This window comes from Delphinapterus leucas, chromosome 18, assembly GCF_059928025.1.
Source record: "Delphinapterus leucas isolate spDelLeu-1000000601 "Yukka" chromosome 18, BTC_Dleu_Yukka2, whole genome shotgun sequence".
Lineage (NCBI taxonomy): Eukaryota > Metazoa > Chordata > Mammalia > Artiodactyla > Monodontidae > Delphinapterus > Delphinapterus leucas.
In genome coordinates this window covers 28935852-28957904 of record NC_143146.1, presented here as the reverse complement: position 1 = coordinate 28957904, position 22053 = coordinate 28935852, and the positions used below count along the sequence as shown (strand labels likewise).

General features: G+C 33.6%; 1 protein-coding gene across 21 annotated transcripts in view; it reads right to left on the bottom strand.

Moving 5' to 3' along the window:
* MYCBP2 (MYC binding protein 2) overlaps nt 1-22053 on the bottom strand; it is a 276112-nt gene that overhangs the window by 63408 nt on the left and 190651 nt on the right. For 16 of the 21 annotated variants that reach the window (XM_089899231.1, XM_089899222.1, XM_089899228.1 and 13 more), the window contains 8 exons: nt 20778-20893; nt 18644-18741; nt 17546-17662; nt 16673-16813; nt 7880-7954; nt 5025-5249; nt 4038-4170; nt 1572-1694 (listed from right to left, as the gene is read on the bottom strand). In XM_089899231.1, the coding sequence (XP_089755357.1) occupies nt 1572-1694; nt 4038-4170; nt 5025-5249; nt 7880-7954; nt 16673-16813; nt 17546-17662; nt 18644-18741; nt 20778-20893 (1028 nt within the window). The remainder of the gene's footprint in view (nt 1-1571; nt 1695-4037; nt 4171-5024; nt 5250-7879; nt 7955-16672; nt 16814-17545; nt 17663-18643; nt 18742-20777; nt 20894-22053) is intronic. The other 5 variants (XM_089899227.1, XM_022576996.3, XM_022576999.3 and 2 more) reach the window with 3 other exon arrangements.

The following is a 22053-nucleotide window of genomic DNA, read 5'->3' as shown; positions in this document are numbered from 1 at the left end:
AATAAAGGTTAGATATATTTAATCGGATGAAAGTTTCTTAATATTTCTTCACTCCATCTAAATATTTTAAAAGCCTATTAAGAAGTACATGCTATTTTTGAACAATATTAGCAATATCACTTTAAAAAAGTAATACATTATTTCTAATTAATAACAAATGTTCTCAGCAATGTTTGTCTCTATTGAAAGTTGGTTTTTATTCTTATGATGTTTTAACAAATTCTGTTTTAAAGACTGATTTAATGTGACAGCTACCAGTACAATTTAGACATTTTAAAGACTGAAAGCGTACAATTTGAATTAAACATGGCTTTAAAACAGATTACTATACAAGTATATAGTGGTCAGTAAACACTGAGATTTTAATTTAAGGACTGGGAGCGGCAGAAGGAAAGGGACGTGAAGAAAACACCACAAAGCATTTACCCTACTTGAGCATGAAGGTCTAGTTTAAGTTAGTTGAAATCTGAGCTCCCGGAAATGAGCAAGCAGATAGTACCCAAGCCTGTAGGATAGAGCAACCCGATGTAGGAGGAAGAGCCAAAAAGAAATCTTGTAGCTAAGGCTTCCTTCTTAATAAAATACTTTGTGGAAAGTAATAAAGGTATCAAACAGAAAGTGGTTTTATTTTAAACTGAATATTTCCTCTATACTGATGTAATTCTGTATCTTGTTGACTATTTCATTATTTCACTTGCTCTGCAAGTCAGGTATTAAAACAACTGTATTTGTGTCTGGAAATCAAATCTCATGAATTAGTTTAAATAACATTTTAAAGTAAAAGTATTTCCATGTAGGCTATCTTCTCCTTCCTACCCATTGTCCAGCTATATGCTACCTTCTGACAATATCGTCGATTTTGAAGCTAAGAGTTAGGAGCAGGTTCATAAGAAAGCATGTCAATGTGTCCAAATTTACATACAAATGGAATTTTGGATGAAATTCGAGCATAAATTACTCCAAAATAACTATAATTTGGACTGTCCATGATGCTGGTCTCTTCTATTAATGCAACCGAAACAAGTTGTATACATTTTATACCCATATGGCTTAGGGGTTTTGTTTTTCTTTTTACAATTTGTTGGTTTCATTATACATACCAAACCCAAAGCTATCATTTCATGTCATTCGAAATTAACTAAGATAACTTGATTAGACATTGAAAACCACACATGTTTAATAAAGCTGATGTGCAATATTACTTAAAAATATTACTTAAAATATTTTGATTTTAAATGGATCATTTTGGAAAGTTCGTTTTTGCTCATTAACGTTTAATAATAACTGGATGATAAAAGTTCTTCTGCTGGATATAGTGACACAGAATCTTTATGATGTGAATTCAAAATGAGTGTCTACAAAATAAGAACAGGTAAGCAAGAACTATAAACTTAAGCTAAAGTGGATAAAACCAATACTGTAAAAAGAACACTGTCGTAAACATTTTGATTGTTAGTTTTCTAGGAACAAACTTAAAGTTTTGTGTGTGAACAGTAATAAAAATGGTTATAAGAGAAGGTAATAAAAATATTACAGTTAGGTTAAGTAAAAGACTCACTTAAAACACCTACCTTTATTATTTCCGAGTCCATAATCAAATCCTTGGGCACTGCAACTTGCCCCTTTATTAAAAGCTTGTACTGAGAAAGGGCTTGGAGGAGGAGTTTGAGAATTTTGATCCAGAAGAACTTGTTCTACAATAAAAAGAACATCTATAAAATTAGTTTCTTATGTGCTATTCTCCATTTATAAAGAGAGAAAATTGCAAGAAAGATTTTTATGATGGTTTAATTTTAAAATAACCTCACATTTAGATTTGATAATAGATCTACCAATTAGGTCACTGACACCAACAAAGTAAAGTATATGACAAAATCTTTGTTTTCATCAATCAAAATCACTATAATATTTAGAAATGGGATATGCTCTTATGGAGTCAATTTGCTTTTATTGTGCTATTAACATTTGCTATTATTGCTTTTTTTTGCTTTTATTGTGCCATATATATATATATATATATATATATATATATATACGGCAAAAAATCATTAAGTGATCACAGAGAAATTTAAACTTCTCCCACACCTCTTTTCGGGTTGAGTATATATCTTAATAGAAACGATATCCTAATTTAAGAAGCATTTTATCTAAAAAGAACCTTCTACCTTCTAAGTATATGGGAATACAACTGCTAACCTTACCATCTGATAGCTTTGTTATTTCTTCACTTAGCTTTCATATAGAACTTATAAAGTATCTTCACTTTGTAAATGAGAAAACCAAGGCACAGAGATATTAGGTAATTTGGACAACTGAAAAGTTAAGAGCTGGCATTTGTACCCTGGCAGTCCAGTCCCAGAGTCTACTCTTACACATTATGCTCATTGCTAGTTAAAATGATTACTAAGCTAGAAAGACCCTGACAGTCACTTAAACCATTCTCAGATTATTTAATTATGTCTTATATAAAGCTGATCTCGCTTTAGGTTATTATCATTTATATCTGAATATCCCTATATAATGAAAATGTTTAAGAATTTATGAATATGTAATAATTATATATATAGTAAGTATACTGTAAATGGGAAAATTGTTTTGTAAAATGTCTGATTTACATGAAATGAAGACTTTTGCTTTTCAAAACATAATGAAGAATAGTTCTACCATCTCAGGATATTATTTTATGATGACATCACCTTTGACTAAGAAAAACTGGTCTGTAAAGACAAGGGAGGAAGTAGCTTCTCAAATTGGGTTCAGTGGATTACTGATGCAGTGTGGTGTAATGAGCACAGCATTTGAAATATGAATGAAGATTCTGGCTCAAGTCTTTCACCTGCCCTGTTTCCAGTGGTATGACCATAGGCAAGTCATTTTAAATTCTATGAGCTTAGAAATGTAAAATGAAGATTATATAACTGATCTCAAAGGCTTGCTGTGGGGAAAAAGGGGAGAATGTTTAATGTACCATGTTAATATATCTAAACGTACTCTGTCATTCACACAAATTCCAAACCTTTCTTGAATCTATTTATATACTATGGCCATATTACCTCTTGGATAATGGTTATTTTAACTTTATACTCTTTTGGATAAAGAAGCATATTCATTTAATTGTCTGACCCTCTCCTATAAATTCTGGGATTTGGTAGAAAAGTCTATGTTTGGTCTATCCACTCATTGTGATGTCCTAACTAATACTTCTGTGACTCAACTTGTATAGTTAGAAAACTTAGTGAGCAACCAGTATGTGCGAAAACTGCTTTAGAACTAGGAATACAAAGATAAAAAACCTCTGCCTGTCCACAAGGGACTCACAATCTGGGTACGAAGAAATAAAAATTAACTTCAATATAATATCAGTTTTGTTCTAGTGGTGAATTCAGTTCTTTAGGATGAGAGGTAACTCTTCACTCTGTGAGAATCAGTTAAAGCTTCACCTAAGTGATGACATGGTCTGAACAAGATTTCGCCACCAGGAGAATGAAGAGAAGAGGATAAAAAGGAAAATCTTTTATTAAAGGAGATCATTGTTGAAAAACGGTAAAATAAAGTTTAAAGCTGAAACTCTAACAACAAAATAGGAATCCCCCAGAAGAAGCTAAGCATATATTCAATGCTCCTTTCCTGAGACAGAATTCAATAGAATGAAATTGCCTGGGAGAAGTACTACAATCAGTGGTTTGAAAACTGAACTTCCATTTAGTGGTAGAAAGAGTAAAAGGTTTAGTCCCGAACTGGCACAGAAGAATTATCATTTAAATTCGTATTAATGAAATAAAAAGTATGTTTTACAAAGACCAATTCATATGTTTCACATTTCCTTCTAATTCTCTTCTTTTATGTGTATTCATTTAGTACCTATGTATTTTACATAGGAATTTTAACAATTGCAAGATTTTTAAACCTTTAGTTTTGATTTTACTTAAAAAGTAAACACACAAAAAAGCTCTTTACAACAAAAGAAATACAGTACAGTTTAAACTTCTGCACTGCAAAGGTAAATTGGAATAAATCACAAATTTAAGCCAACTTGCCATCTTCATGTCGGAGGTACTGGTTTCCGCCTCTGTCTCTAGCTAAGGACCATGCCTCTCCTTCATCACTCTCACAGAACTCTACCATGCTGTTCTTATCCAGCTGCACCCATGTACCTTCAGAATTGGTTACCTAGTACATAACAAAAAGCATGATTGATTGGCTTGATTCTTTCAGGGCATTCAGGCTGAAAACCAGCAAAAAGTTTAAGTGAGTAATTATTCCAATAAATCTCTATCATCAAATTAGTTTCTGAAATTAAGACCACAGCCTGAGGTAAGACAGAAATCAATAAACAGTCTTGTAAAATAATGCTCACTGATGACGTCAGTAAAAATATTTTTTTAAGGCACAGGATAATCCCTTAATAATTTTAAATGCTACTCCAAAACACACGGCTCTTTGTTTGGCACCTGAAATGTCCTAACACAGCATACTCTCTATTATTTAGGTTGGTAGTGCCTAAAATGCAACTTGAAAATAACCCTGACACTGAGAAATAGCATGACACACTACATCTTTAAGCTCATCAGCTGAGGCAAATGCCACAGTTGACTAAAGAGTAATGTTATTTGCTCAGGACTTCAGTGACACCCATATATGGGAACGAAGAAATGAAACCCTTTGAATATAACACATCTCCAAACTGATTCATAGCAAATATTTCAAAGTGCTGTTCATCCATGACAATACAGTACACATTTGCAATAGTGAAAAGATATTTGCAAATACCGAACATTTATATATACAATACAAATCACTTTGTTATATAAATATTGTTTTCACAAGGATAATTATGAGAATAAAATTATTAAAAAAGAAGCACAGAAAAATTGCATTAGTATTTTCAATACAGGTAAAGATAAAGAACATTAACATTTAAAGACCTGGGATGGAAATGGCAACCTTTGGAAGAAAGAGATGCTTTGGTTGTATTATATTAAAAACGAATATCTTAGAAGTCATGAAGCTACAAGAATCCATACCTCTCCCACTGCTTTGACTTTGTTTCCCAGAACTAACATTCCAATTGGGATACCTCTAAGGTTAGGGCAGCTTCTGATGTTGTGACCGGAAGGTCCCGTCTTCACTACCTTGTACATGCCTGGCCCTCCTCGCAAGAACGGCATATCCTGCTCTTGCATTGTTGCTTCCTGTGGGCAGCAGGAGTTTATGTCTTTGAAAAAGTCATCAGTACTAGTTTTAGGTTCCTGAAAATTTGAATAGGAAAACAAAGTAAACAAAATACAATCTATTATCACTTTCAACATCCTTCTTAATTCCTTTTACAGCAAGTCCATAATGCATCAATTAAGAAAAAGAACACATATCCAAAGATAGCTCAAGGGTTGGTTAATACTACTATTAAAGAATCTTTCAGTTATTCACTTCTGAACAATATTTAAAATAGAGTTGAAGAGAAGAAAAGATAGCAGGAGAGGAACTGAACCTCTAGCTTCTGTCCACCATAATTTGAGAAACACAGTAGTACTTGATTTTACTTTTATCTTTTAGTGAAACATTTAACAGTAGGATAAACAAAAATAATTTACTATATGAACCACAACTGAATAATTTTGAATCATTATTACTGCATTACTGCCTGTCGGTGTGGGTTAAAAAGTCTAAATCTTCATTTCCTTGTACTTTTGTTTATAACTATTAATAGAGAAAATAGGTATGAAGATTCTGGAGACTCATCTATAAACAGAGATAACGATGAAAAAATGTGCATGAAATATAGCTACATGTTAATATTTACTAGTTATGAATGAAATAAGAATGCTTATAGAATTTTAACAACTCACACTTTCTTAATACAGTACAAATAAAAATGCCTTGTTAGATTTGCTAGACCATTGTTAAACAGTGATATACTAATGCTTTTAACAGAAAAAGATGATTATATTTTAGTAGAGCGGAGAGATTAACATTAAAGATGTGGTTTTATATAAATATAATACATTTGGATATAAAAGAGTCACTTCTAAAATGAAAGAAAGGAACATACCCTAAATTTCCTGTTGAATCTGAATGCTGTGATGAAATTACTTCCTACGTGAATGCAATAAAGAGAAATAATAACCTTCCCATATTTGCTCTTTTTCCCAATTAAATGTAAAGGAAAGTTCTACACTGGAAATTCTTCCACTGTCATTATTACTTCTTTAAAACAGACTTCAACTGCATTTTTAAATACAGCAATATAGACTCTACAAATTACTTTATTCAAATACAGTAAAAGATCATAATGGGACACTTATTCAAACATTAGGTTAAAATTAAATTAATATTTAGTTATGTTATAAATAGGATAAAAATGAAAAAACCCACTAACATATTATGCAAGATAAAATATTACTGAATAGCTCTATCCCTATGAGTAGTCTCATTCCAAAAGAAATGTCCATTACATAGTGGAAAATTAAAAATAAAGTCATAAGGTTAAAAAAATGTGGATTCAAGAATTCTCCGTACCTGTGACTTTAATTTAATATATGGTTGGTCAGAAAAAATTTTAAATCCATTATTAACCTTCACATAATATCTTATAAATTTCATTGTGGTGATGAATAATCATCAATTTTTACTTACACAAATACGGACAGTATTTATTTACATTTACTATAATTACTGTACCATATTTGTCCAACATTCCTTATTTATATATTGGCAATTTAATGGAAAGGAGAATTTTAAGTACTTGAAAAATTTAGATTTACAATCTAAAATAAAATATGCATTTTATATACCCATGCATGCATATTTGTAAAAATTTATATATGTGTACAACTATATGAATACAAAGAAAGCACTCAAAATAAAAATGGAGAGTAAGGTCTAAACTTTAAATTGTGCTGTTTTACTCATGAGATTTTCAGTAAATATTTAAAAATGTCATTGTGAATGATCAATTTTAGCAAATACATGATGCTATTTCATAGATGGAAGAGTCAAATTAGTCATATGTACAAATGATCTTTTCAAAATTACATGGCATGATGTAAAAACTAAACAAATATTCACAGATTTAGTGAAAAAACAATTTCACTGGTCTTTAATGATACATCTCAAGCATTTAATTAAGTTATAACAATATTTCCAATTTGACCACTCAGGGTAACAGTGAGAGAAAAGTCTTGGCAAACACTAATAATAATTATAATAATTGCAAGTTATTCACTGAAAGGCAATATAGGAGAACTGTCCTAAAATATTTAATATTTTATTGATTAGTTAAAGAAACTATATAAATTAATAAATGCACAGCAAAGTCTATCCTTTTTCTTAATACTAAACAGTATAAAAAGAACTGATAGACCTAAAGTCACAGAACTGTGTCTGTTATTCTCAAGAAATCCTAAAATGCATGTTTTATTCTATACAGAAATTTAAGACCTGGGCACCAGCACATGAAATTGATGAACTGCAATGTTAATTTTTGCTCCCTGCAATCCCACCCCAACATTCAAAAGGCCACTGTGCAAGGCTAGGAAAAAAACAGAAGAGCCATAGGGTTGGAACTCTCCCACCTAAATAAGTAAGTTCTGAAAAAGCTAGACCTGTATATAATTGTTGGAGAAGCTAGTCATAAAGTTAGATATACCAAATTTGAAGTCAAGTAAAAGTTGAACTTACACTAGTAATACAGTCTTTGGCAGAATTAGAGGGGAAAGGTTTATGGGGAAACTCAATTGCAGAACTCTGTATAGATCGTTTTTGGTAAAAAGAAATTTTTTAAAATTAATCTTAAGTAAAGGCTTCAAAGATACAATGTAAAATTTGTTATACAAGCTGAAATACCTGAATAATGTATGACTGTTCCTTACAGTTAACTCACCTGGGGGAAAAAAGCTTTGGAAGTCCATGAAAATACGTCCAAATCCCTGACTCCTTGGCTAGCATTAAAGATATTCTGAGCAACAAAGTTTAAGAAAGAAAAATATCAACAAAGAAAGGGAACAGGATATCATCTGCAGAAGATGCGTTCACAGTAACAACAATGTTCTATACTCTAGCACCAGCACTGGAATATTATTTCACTAAAGGGAAACTGAAGCCACCTGAGTAAACCACACAGCAAAGAAATTCCGATACATAAGTTTTTGTCAAAAGCTCTCCATGGATATAGTGTGTCATGCCATTTACTACAATTAAGAGCCAGACATTGATTTAAACCTTAAGACAGTCAGTGCAAGAAGGACACCTTCAAACTCCTTTAAATGATGACGTGTCTATTCCAGTACAAGCCAGATTTCTTTTATGACAGAAGACAGTCTGCTGTTTTATAAAGAAAATGTGACTAACACAGATTGTATAGATAGAGCAAATATTATTATGAATAATAATGGCATGTAGTATATGTGAATTCGTTATCTCTGTTTAAAGTACAAAAAAAGTCAAAAAGAAAAAAAAATCGAAGTCATTTTTCAATTTTGCTCTCTTCTATAAATGAGAAAACAGTCACTTGGAAATGTTACTGAAAGCTGTTAGCAAATTTGTTAAGAAAAGCATAGAGAAAAAGCATACAATCTGAACTTTTATCAAAAGGCAGACCTAGTTTTCTCCATCTCAAAGTTTAGGAAATGCACAGAGCATTTAGGATCTCTACTTTAGAGTCTAAAAATATTTTGTTACAGAAAAACCAATTCACAGCAACATGGTCCCAGAAAAATCAACATTTTCACAAAATGTTTTCATAAAAATTAAAATGATATACATTTACATAGACATATCATCCTATTGAACATATTTATTTGATCGGAAATTAAAATCCTTCCAGAAACCAGCAATTACACAATTTTACTGCTTATATAAATACAAAAAAGAGGACATTCAAAATGTTAATGAAAGTTGTCATTATCCAAGACTTCAGCATAAAAGAAACAACACAATTCCCAACCAACTGTAAGCCATTTTAGATAATGAGAATTTATTTAATATTCTCCAATTCTGTATTTTCCTCATGTATGTACATGTAGGGACAGATGTAGATACAGACCCATATACATACATATATGCTAATACAGAAATATAAAACATATAAAAGCCAGAAAAAAAATGAGCTTCTATTAGTGTGCCTACAGATAAATGCAAAACAAAAGAAAAAAACAAAAAACCAAAGCCCCCTTCACATTTAAAAATAGACAGCAGACAGGGCACTTTCTCTTTAGGTGAAGTGGAAACATGTTGCAAAGTATTTTGAAATGCTATTTTGGGGGGAAAAAGATGTCCTTACTGGTTCGTCCAAGTATGTAAGAATTTGTGGAGTATTTGCTCAATGGTTTTTCTCCTTTGCAGAGAATAGCGGTGCAAACCTTTTGACATAAAACAATATTAATATTTTTTAGCATATTCTATTTTTTAGCATAAATTTTTCTAGCATCAAAAGCAATTGAAAAGCGTTGTAAAAAGCAATGCAGATGAGTTAGGAATAAAGAAGCAATGTGGTGACTGACAACTTTAAAGCTTGTATCTCTTATTTTTATTTTTTAAAAATTTCTGCTATGCTATGCAGCTTGTGGGATCTAAGTTCCCCGACCAGGGATTGAACCCGCACCCTCGACAGTGAAAGCGCGGAGTCCTAACCACTGGACTGCCAAGGAATTCCCTCTCTTTTATTTCAGTGTGAAAACTCAAGTGTTTCCTCAGTCTGAGGACATGAGTTAACACATACAATGATACCTTAAAGTGATGTAACTGCTAACCATGGTAACAAATTGCCAATAAAATCAATTTTGTACATGTTAATTATATGTGGATTCAAATTTGACTCTTTTTTGCTTTTGTTCTGCATTTGTAGAAAATTCTTTCTACACTGGTTTACTACAAGATTATTTTAAAAATGTGTTATCCTAATAAAATTGCATTTATCAAGTATCAGAAAAGCACCAGACAGAAAACTGGAGTTTAAAATTAAAATGTACTTGCATAGTTTTCTTTCAAAAATTTAGGAAAGTTTAGTCTAATGATACGAACATTCATGAAAATATTAATCTCTCCAAAGTCTCAATTTCTCACTATTAAAATATATAAATTAGCTTTCATATTGTATAATTTTATAGAATAATATGAACACCACTATATATGTATGTAAAAGTGTGTGTATATATATATATACACACACATATACAAATACACACATATCTACAATAATCTAAATCATTTTATTCTCAAAGACTATTGTGAAGGCAAAAAAGTTCTGTCAAGAAAATTAGAAACTGAAGCATGCTAAAAACCTAACTAAATTGATGAGCACCAAATTGCAACTCTAAGACAATAATCTTTCAAGGCATAGAAGAGACCAAATAAGCGAATAATTTTAATGGAGAAATACATGACCAAACATGCCAAATGCTCACGCAAAAGAAAAAAAAGAAAAAAAAAAGATAAAAAAGATAGTAATTGTTTCATTGTGCTGGATGATCACAGAGTTAAAAATTGCCAATTTTGAAGTGAAAAAGATAAAATATCTCAGAGAAATTAAACACAGCATATATACAAACAATTATAGTGTTATTTTAATAGAGGCTTAAATGGAATTTAAGCCTTAATTCCATTCTGTTAGGAAACTTAAACATCAAGCTAAAGTATGAAATGAAGCTTTTGATAACCATCTAAGGACAGCATATTTACTAATGGTGTATTAAGTAAATACTTAGTATTTAGTAGGACTGAAAAACAGGTTATGCACACATATACACACAAATTTATTAACGAGACAAAATCAAGAAATCTGGGGTATATTAAAGCTGTGACTATCAGGCATCATTAGGTATCCCAAAAGAATGAAACTGACATAAAATGCAAGAAACATTTGCTAATTTTACCAATTACCCTGAGTAACGTTATAAGAGAGAATACCAAATGATATCTTTCCTTCATCTCTCCCCCAAATCTTCAGAGCCCCCAAATTCAGAAAAATCAGCCTACTTTCTATATGTGAACACCAATCAGCCTAAGTAGGTAGAAAGTGGTTTAATTGCACGGTGTGTTCGTAGACTCAAGTTGCTTCTGCAAGAATTTGGATAATATGGGCATTATAAAGATATCTTTGAATACTTCTAATGAGGTATCATCTACTTTCCTTGACATAAACTTTCTCTACCACTCAACCTCATTCACAATGTTAAAAGACCTCATTTTTGACAAAGAATCCAAAGAACTGGGCCTATAAGTTTCAGATCAGTAATATCTCCTACTTTAGAAGCAAACTTGCTTTCCAAAAAATTTAGGCTCTATTATAGGCAGTCAAATGTCTCCCAGGTCATGTGCATAACTGATTTTCTCTCTCTTTTTAAACATATTTTCCTTGGTATCTGAAACATTCTATTGGCTTACATTTGTAGTTTCCAAATCTTAAGAATTTTAATTTAAAATCAGCCTTCCCCAGGTATACCTTCAACATACATCACGATATTCATCCTCATTCAGCCATTAAGGTTATTAGTATTCATATTTATTTAATTGTGGAGTTCTAGCTGAAGTAATATGATTCTTATAGCTAGATTTACTTTATCCTTTTATAACTATTTATCCTTATGGCTCCACTAGATTAAGGTAGACTAAACATAAAAAAATAGGCTTTGGAATCACATCACCTGGAGTTCCAGAGCTAGCTCCACTACTTACTACTTATGATCTTGGGAGAATAGCTCTCTTCTGTCACTGGAAAAATGAGAATGATAAAAACTTAACATCAAAGGGGCACAATGAAAATTAAATGAGAGAATTAAGGTATGGAGCATAAGAGGGTCAGAAATTATTTTAAGCAGTATGATCCTGCCAAATGCCAAGAACTAAAATTTAGTATTTAACAAATGTTGAAAGCCTACCACAAGCAAAATGTAATATTTAACACTCTGGAAGAAAAAATATAAGAAGGGATTCTGAATGAGCCCTAACCCTTGAGGAGCTTAACAGAAATAAGAGGTATATAAATACAAATGGGCTAAAGGCCAAAAAAAATCCAAACTAAACATTATGGGTAGTTGGAGAAAGACATTTATAAGCCTTTTCCACTTTTACAGACAAAGTGCTACCTGAGAAAGGAGAGAAAAAGCTAATTTCCCCAGTACTTATATGCCTTTTACCCGCAATTCTTGCTTCACACGTATCGACCATTTTTTAGTCCCCATACATAGCATGCGTCCATAACTTTGGACATCTGACTCTCTAATGTGAAATTACTTTACTTTGTCCTGGCAATTTTTCTTTAAGATTTCCTCAAATGTCACCTCCTAAGTAAAGTCACTCTATAACTTAACACAATGCAACTTAATTATCTGAATATTGTATGTCTATCCCATTACATAGTGAGTACCCCAAGATCAAGAACTGCACTCTTACTTATTTTGTATCCCTCCCCTTTGCCTCTCCACCCAACACCTATTTCCCAGCTTAGTATCTGGTACATAATAAGGATTCAATAAATATATGCTGAGTGAACAATTAATGAACTGATAACTACAGCATTATTGGGATGTACAGGGATGAGAAACGTTGACAGAAACTTTTGAGCCTGGCCAATTAGGAAAATATTAGAAAAGTTAGAAAAAAAAATGGAAGCAAAAGCATTTTAGGCAAATGAAACAACGTAAAGAAAGACTCTAAGATGTAAAATTAAACAGTGTGTTCTAAAAGGGGCAACAAGTTCTAAGAGACCGTGAGCACCTCACAAAAAAGAACCTGCACTCTTCATATTTATCCCTATTCTTCCCACTGATGTAAAAAATAGTTTTTGATTTAAAAATATTCTAAAAAAGACATAGTCATAATATGGATGTCTAATGCTATTTAATCTCTAAACTAGAGCATTACTAAAGTACTAAAACACAGTTAAAGTCATATTTGAACTAAGTTAGGATGTGATTATTTCTTAGTAAAGTAATGATGTTTAAATAGAACTACTGCTAGGTAGGCCAAAATTTAGCTAAAGTACTTATCTACAATGAAAATGATAGTTCTACAGTATGAGTAAATAAATAAGACAGTGCAACAAAAATCATTTTAAAGCTCATTCTAAATATGACTATTTATGGTAATCTTTAAAAAAAAATAGTTCATCAAATATTTAGTCAGCGTTCAATTTCCAATCCCTACCCCCATTCTCTCCAACAGTCTGTTTGAGTCAGGCTCCAAATAGGGTACACGCACTCATGTGAATACAAAATTGTTGTAACTAGAAAAGGCTGAAGAGGTTGATGTAAGGGCTGCTCAAGGCAACTTTTTGGTACTTTTGCATCTCTTTAAGTTAGTGGCATTAGTCCTCGATAATTTCTAATTTTATTTCCAATCTCCTAGCTTTCTCTTTTTAATTGAGTAGTGCTTCACAATGGTTAGCCATAATTTATAGTTGATCTACTCACAAACGAACTGAAGTATAAAAAGGGAGAATAGGTGGCCAGCATTTTTCTAGTAGTAAATGAAGTAAGAGATGTAAAGGAAAGAAGCAGCAAGATGCGTTTGTTTAGCTCTATTAGTTCCTTGAGGAGATGAGATGGAATCATTATCCCCTCTATGTCCTATCATGCTCTGCCCTGTAGAGTAAGGTACTCATTAAAAACTTATTGACTGTATGAGAGGCCTGTCCTGGTCCTTAAAATCAAAACCTTGGAAAACTAGCCTGTTCTTGCCTATGCCAGGCTCTGACTCCGTGGGTCCTCATATAACACCCTCATTGAAGCAACTTTATACCAGATCTATTTGAAGCCCTAGGCCAGTTGTCACACATCCCCTCTGTCCTCTTTGGTCACCACATAAAATATAAACCCTTGTGTCATCTACCTGTTCTCTTTTTATACCAAAACGACTCTAGGCTTCTTCCTGATCCAACATCTAATTATTCCCATGACTTTATATTGTATCTAATGGGACTATTCTTCCAATCGTACACAAACTCTCTTTCAAACCTTGCAGGTCACAGTGTTGCCATCACTGGTATGTCTTCGTGTCGATGTGGATATCATCCAACTGCCTAGCCTTTTAGTTCTTAGACTTGGGCAGTTCCAATGACCTTTACTTCCAACATACTTCAGCTGCCCTCTCACAGCCACATTAATGAGCCATTTCATTCAATAAAATGCTCTAAGTATGAAATCAAATTCAAATATGCTATGTTATCACAAAAATTGCCTATCTCCTTCCAGCTCTTCAAGTATAGCACACTCACTATATTGTTCTATTTTATTAAGTCCTCTAAGTCCCCTGGACCATCCATTTGTCCTTTCACATTTCCACCTTAGGCTGGATCCCACAGTTGGTGATCTCAATTGCTCTTTCATCAGCATCTGAAATTCCCTTTTGTCCCTATTTTCCTGTCATAGCAGCTCAGGAAATTCCAGCCAATGCTATCATCTGTTTTCCTGGCTCCTTTAATGCTGGATACTTAGGGCCATGGGAGAGGAGGGGTATCCAGAATGGATCTATCCAGTGGTCCCACTGGGTCCTCAGTGGCCCAATAATCCCCAAACAAGTAATTTTTTTGTCAGATCCTGCTCCTATTTCTCTCAAACATTACTCCAAATCTTTATGGCATTTTTAAACTCTCTAGCTTAACTCAATTGTTTCAATCTCAACAGATGACTTTTCTCCCTTCTATATGGAAATCACGGTCTCCTTCAACCTCTTCCCTTCCTCCCTCAACCCTAAAAACTTACCCACTGCCATACATACCCCCTCCTCCTTCACAGAAACAACTCTCCAATGTGCCCTCAATTCTATTTTCTCCTCCTCTTTCAGCCTTCAGGTTTCTTATCTACATCTTTAATGTCTCCCTTTTCTACTGGCATCTTTCCTTTAATTTGTAAGGATCTCAAGTCACTACCATCCTTGAAATAAAGGAACCAGAAAAACCTCAGCCTTCTTAATGATACCAGATACTCTGAGTTACTTAACATTAAAAGAGAACTCATGTCATTCTTCAACATAAAGACAAGCTAGAAAATATCAAAAACTACTTCATTTTACTTTCTATCTCCAGTATTCTTCATCTGGATTTTTCAAATAAGTCAGTGATAATCTCCTCATTCACATACCAGTGAAAAGTCATCAACGAGTATTTGTTCGGCTCACTCCATTTAGCGTTCCCTCTTACCTTTATTATGTCCTCTCTCTCTGACCTCAAGACTGCCTACTAAAAACTGTCTCTTGGCTAGAGTTTAAAAGCATCAAATAACAGAACAGCAGTGGTCCAAAATGAAGCCATGGGATTCAGAACTTCAACACACAGCACACTTCTTGCTCTTCCTTTCTACCTTTGTTTATTCTCTTGTTCTATCTGTGTGAATATCTTCCTCTTCCAAAACCACCTCCTCAAATGAGCAAACAAAGGAATTAGGAAGAAAATTTTGAAGTGGGGAAGGTAGTAAAGATAATATAATCTAATATAATGCCTTATTAGGGCCTTAAAATACACAAAACTCTAAATTGGTCAAAAATTTAAAAATATGCTGTTAATGACATAAACAAAATGGCTATTATAATTATCTCATTTAAAATATCATTTTCATAATCCTGAAGAACATTTGGTTACCATAATGAGAGGTGGGTTCAAACCATTTAAGGCCAACTTTCGAGCCACAGATGAAAAAAATCAAAAAAGCAGTAGACCAACACTCTCCAAACTTTCTTTATCACGCATCTATTTGTAAAAAGTATATAGATAGATATATCTCTCCCCACTGTACTATTATAAAACATATACAAAGGAAGAGAGAAAAGAATGAAATCAATAAATTTAAATAGAAGTTCTGTTATTTTCTTTCCCAAAGAATCATCTGTATACACCCCTTTGGAGAACATTACTCTGAACTATTAAGGAGAAAAACAAACAATATATTAAATGATTTGATATAAAGAGCTAGTTTTATATACTGATTTTTAAGAAATTCAACTGTTTAAAACACTAAGGTTTTTTCAAAATAAAAATTTACCTGTTCTATTCATTAGCAGTGTCATAAGGAATACATTTGATGGAAATGAAAAAGAAAAAAATCACATATTTCTGTTTAAATTATAAAAAGAGCTGTGGGTTCCTATCATATTTAGTGATATAGAAAACTTTTGAACACTCTAAGTATTCTACTGCACTGTCAAAGAGGCTCAGTGAATTCTCTCAGACACTAAGATTTAACTTCAACTAGAACACTACAGCACCACAAGTCTAAAAATCCACCTTATTTTAACATAGCAGTATCACATGCCAAGAAAGAAAGATTCAAACTTAAGCAACACAGAATTACAAAATGCCAACATAAAAAAAATACATTATACATATTTCTGAAATGGATAGTAACACTGAATTCTTAAATTTTAGTTTGGAATTCATTCCAAACAGTAGTGTGAATAAGAAAGGGGAAAAAAAATGTAACCGCTCTCGTTCCCTACCTCTGTGTAAGGAATTCAGCAGGCCTAGTTTTAATTTACTACTTCCTGCTTGTGATGGATCATAGTAAGTAGTAAGGTCCTCAGCCTTGCCAAACTCCCTCTTTATTACACAGAAGCTCTCAGAATTCAAGCACTTAAAGTTATTTAGTTGTGGTTTACCTCAGAACTGAGAAGCCTTAATTAAAGAAAGCCCTGTAATGAGGACAGAGTATACCTAGAAAGCTTTTTAAAACCGCCTTTTACTTACGTCAACAGGGACCAGAAGACTCTTCCCAAGATGCTGATTAAAAGAGAGGCACCAGGCTTCAGTGTAACCATTCATGTTAGGAACATACTTCTTTATCGTCTCATCATTCAGCCTCAGCCACACACCATCATCATTGTGGATCTACGGAATACACGCAACACAAACAAGCCACGCCCTCCTGTAACTCCTATGAGGGTAGCAAGGTCTGAAAGGCTACAAAGCAGGCAAATAATGCTGGACATGGAGATTAAGCATCTAGTTTTTGCAGAAGGTAAGAATGGGAGAAGCTTTAAGGAAAAAACCAGCAAGGAATGCCAAACAACATGATAATTCACATGGTGAGATTGTAAAAAACAATGTCACTTAGGAGTAAAAAGCACACAAAAAAATCACACTTTAAGATAAATATTTCAAACATAAAATCAGATGTTTCCCAAAAGAACTTAAGACTTTCTTTCCCTCAGTTTAGATTTTCATAATTGGAAGTTACTTGACTGTATTATTAGAAAAATGTACTGTCCAAAGTTAAGGCAATATAATAAACACATTCAAAAACAAACCACATTTTAAAAATTCAAGAAAAACTGTATTCATTTTCATTGAATCCTTGTACAGGCTCTGACTACCATGTTAAGTGAATTCCTTTTATGCTAAAAATATAATTTTAGTTACTTTTTTTATTGATAAAGAAAAATGAATGCAATGTTTGAAACTCAATGAACAGAATTTTGAAATTCTGTGAAATGATTTCCCAAACACTACCCAAACTGCTTAGAACACATTCTAACAAACAATTTAGTAAACTTACACTGTGCAAACAATGCAAAAACTTTCTGTCCAAAATTTATTACCAAGTGTTTCCTTACAAATTACCTCATCAATGAAAGTGATGGTTCCATTGACCTTCACTATGCCTATCTGCTCACTCTGAAGGGAAGGGTGGCTACGGATACGGAGCCCTGCACTGTCCTTGGCCACAAATCTTCGAACCTGAGAAAGGCAAAGACAGACAGGTGATACAGGGGAAATCACAGAACAGAGACCTTATAAGTAAGTGGTAAGAGAGAAAATTAAACAGAATTGAAAGTATAATTCTGAGAAAGTTTCCAAAATTATTTGTAGCTGGTTTCCCTGTGCAAATAACAGTGGTTAATTTATAAAAACAACAAGAGAAAACATTTATAAAAACAACATTTAAAAAAAATGTTGTTTTTTCAAAATGTGTAAAAATGTAAATTATTGAAAAAAAAATTATTAATATACGTTTATAATTTCTTTTCTAAACTGTGAAGACATGATAAAAAGGAGAAAAGAGCCATTTTTTTCCTTTCAGGAAGGTATATAAATTCTATTATCCACGTTTCATTTTTAATAAGTAGTTTACTAAAATTCCTATAGTGCTTACTCTTTAGATGTTAGGAAATGAATTTTTTCTTTTAACAGCACAGGATACGTTAACCTTGTCAACTTTATACACTCAATTTCGGTAGACGTTTTGTGAATTGTAAACTTTTGTTTTTAAAGGGTAGCTTTTATTTATTCATTTGGCTCCACCAAGTCTTAGTTGCGGCACGCGGGATCTTTCGTTGCAGCATGCGGGATCTTTAGTTGCAGCATGCAGGATCTAGCTCCCTGACCAGGGATCGAAACTGGGCCTCCTGCATTGGCAGTCCAGAGTCTTAACCACTGGACCACCAGGGAAGTCCCAATTGTAAACTTTCAATAACAGAAAGTACACAAGACCTATAAATTACTATAGCATTATACAAAGAAACCAAAAAGTACAGGTTCTACAATTGAGAAATGATTAGAATTACCATGAACTATTGTTCAAGTTCATTTAGGAATACTTAGAATTCGAATACTGAAATAAAGTAAACTATGAGGTGTTTGATGGCTACCTTGAAGCATCAATGAAGAAAATTAATAAATCTCAGACCAGTTCATGCTCTGATTTCATTCTACCCTAACCTTATTTGGTTGAGGCTCAGTCTTTGGTTTGACCAGCTGAGTTCCTGGCGGTATCATCCCTTTCGGCGGGTCTTTTACTTTTACTTCGAGGCCAGCATCTGTAAGAAAAGGAAGGGAACTGTAACTCTTGAGAACACAAGGGAGGGAGGACCCTTAAACCTAACTTAATATACATTCACAGGCTATTTTAAACAATTAAAACAAATATCTGAATTCTGTCCTCTTAAGGTGATTAATATTTAATAACTAAGAGAGAAATATCTGAAAAATGACCTTAAGATTCCAAAGGGGTGTCTCAGGGGTTCAAGGAAAAGAGGAGGGGCTATGGATTATGTAAAATTATACTGAAAAATTCAAAATAATCAACAAGAAACCCTTGTGTGATCAAACGTTATCTCATAACACCCAATCGGAACACTACTCGTCATCTATACCGATCATCTCATGAGTAACAGGCAGCACAGCATGGCATCTAAGAGCTGGGCTTCTCATGTTAGACTCGGCTGTTCCCACATCTGCCACCAACTGTTTGACTCTCTGTGCCTCATTTTTTTAATCTATAAAATAGGGATGAGAATAGCACCTATCTCACTGAGATGCTGTGAGAATGAAATGATTTTAAAAATAAATATATGTAAGGTGTGTACAAAATTTTTTAGATATATATTAAATGCTATTATCATTCTCCTTATTCTAATGAATTATTATCTGTCCTTGACTGCAGTCAAGCAAGATCCTAGTCTACTAACAGTTTGGTCACCTCTGGAGAAAGCTAAGAAGGTGGGGAACAAAATGAATGATTCTAAGTAACTATGAATCTTTTTCCTCAGTGTCTTTCCAGAAAACAAATATAAGTAGATTTTTCTTATCTACTTTGTATCAGTTTCCTTTACCCGCTATTAGCCAAGAAGAAACCATTCTTGACTATCTCCACTTTTGAACTGCTGTAATGTGTGCCCCTTGCACGTCACTACTTATATTCTACTTCATGTGATTTTGTTTGGCTGTTTTACCTGACAATCATCAGTAAGTTCTCAACACTTGCCAGGAACTGTCTTACCTAGAACAATGTTTTGCCCAGAACCAGTGAAAGTTTGCTGAACTAAAGGCTTTAAAGATATGCTGAAATAAAAGAGTGCAGCAAAGGCTGCCACTAAATGTCTCTAGGATGGTATAGATGAATCTAACATATCTGATCCTATAGTTACATTAATGTATATTCTATACATCTATGGTTACAACAATGTAAAGTACCTCTTTATCTTCACTGTAAAAACAAACTACTGAAAGTTTCCCAAAGGGTATTTTGGTGGAATGTTAATCAGTATTACTTTTATCTCTAACCTGTCTCCTCTTCCCTACATGTAAGGTTCTCAAGATAAGGATTAAACAAATTTAGAGAGGATTCTTAATTTCAAGACTTCTTAGAATCCCAAATATGATAATATGAATTGTATTAATGTCTAAGATGAGACTACAATATATTGGGCTTTCTAAATCTGCCTGATCATAGGAATCCTTTTGCTTGAGGAGCATTAGGAAAGACAGTGTTATAAGGAATTCATATTGATAAACACTTATTAGAGCTTTGTTGTCCTACTATTGTCCTATTATACGGATAGTTTAAAAATAAAGAAAAGAGAAAGATTAATGCCCAAAGGAAAAGCAGTATATTTTTCAAAGTTAGTGGTAGGTAAAAAAAATTCATCCTTTCGGCAAGTATTTATTGAGCAGCCATCATACGCCAGGCACTGAGCCAGACTGGGAGATCCAAAGATGAAAGAGGTGTCTGCTCACAGCCAGGAAGGGAAGACAGACATACCACGGGGTAGGGAGATGAGGCATGAATACGGTTATAACACAGCACGGAGGAGATCGAACCTGACCAGCCACATCAGGGAATGCAGGGAAGGAATCATGAGGGCTACAATGACCCATAAATTATTACAACATTTTAAGACCTTAACAATGCACGAATTAAGTACTCATTATAAAGGAGGATATGAAGCCCCCTAAAAGTTATGAAATCTGTCCATGTCTGTGATACATGTTAAAGGACAAACTAGAACAGAAAGAGGATTTTGATTCTAGTTCTTTGCACTAAGTAACTCACAACTTAAAAAAAAAAAAATACCTATTTCAATGCCATCGATTGTAACATGAATGGTGTAGAGTCCAATAGCCCCCGGAGTCCAATTTGCACAGTAAGTGCCATCGTTATTGACCCGAATCAGCATATTCTCACTGGGTCTGAAAGGAAATAAGATGGGTACTGCAACATTTACTTTTGGTTAAACAGCTGACATCATCATTAACATGTATCAGCAAACATAAAATTTCTGATTGTATTATCACAATGAATAGCAATCCTACTGTCATAGCACGTTTTCCTACTCTCCATGATGGAATTTACTTTTTCCTCCTCACCTCAAACCTCTAGCACCAGTCTTCCTCACTCTCAGCTGATCATGACCTCATCACTTTCTTCAGTGAAAAACAGGAGCAATCAGATACAACCTCGAAGTTGCAATCAGATTAAACCTATTTTCCTCTACCTCCTGTTACAATGGAAGGAGTGTCCTGGGTCTTGTCCAAAGCCAGCCACTCCATTTGTGCTGTGAATCTCATTCCGTCAGCACTTCTGTGATGCGATTATCTTGCTGTCTCTCATTCATCGTCAATTTCTCCCACTTTTCCTGGATCATTTCTATTTCTCTTTCCTTTCTATACAAACAAACTCAGAATCCTCCATCTTAAACACCTCCCCTTGATATTACAGCCTTCCCTAATATGGTCTCATATCTTTTTTCCCATTTACAGCAAAACTTATCTAAAGAATTACCTACAATCACTCTCCATTCCCTCATTTCCAATTCTCTTCCAAAGCTTATTACCCTCACTAGGCTTTTGCTCCCAACACTTCATTGTAATTGATCATGTCACAGTCACCAATGACCACCACGTCCCCAAATCCAATCATTGCTTCTTCATCCTCAGCAGTCTCTCAGTAGCATTTGATAACAACTGACAACTCCTCCTTTCTTGAAAAATCTTTTTTTTTTGCTTCTGCAACATTTTTCTGGTTTTTCTTGTACCTCACTGGCCATTCTTTCTCAGTGTTTTGTTGGCTCTCCCTTTCCTGAGCACCCTTTAACTTACGGAATGCCCCAGGATTTGGGTCTAGATCTTCTTTTTTCTTTCAGTGTCATCTCTCTAGTTGACCAGTCATCCATTCCTCAGTTTTAAATACCATATGTATAAAGATGACTCAAACATTTATTTCTCCCCTGAATTTCAAACTGGTATTTCCCGCTGCCCTGGAAATATCCCCACTTGCATAACTAAGAGGCATCTTGGCATCTCAATTTTAATATACCCAAAGAAGAATTATTATTTCCTCCTAACCCCAG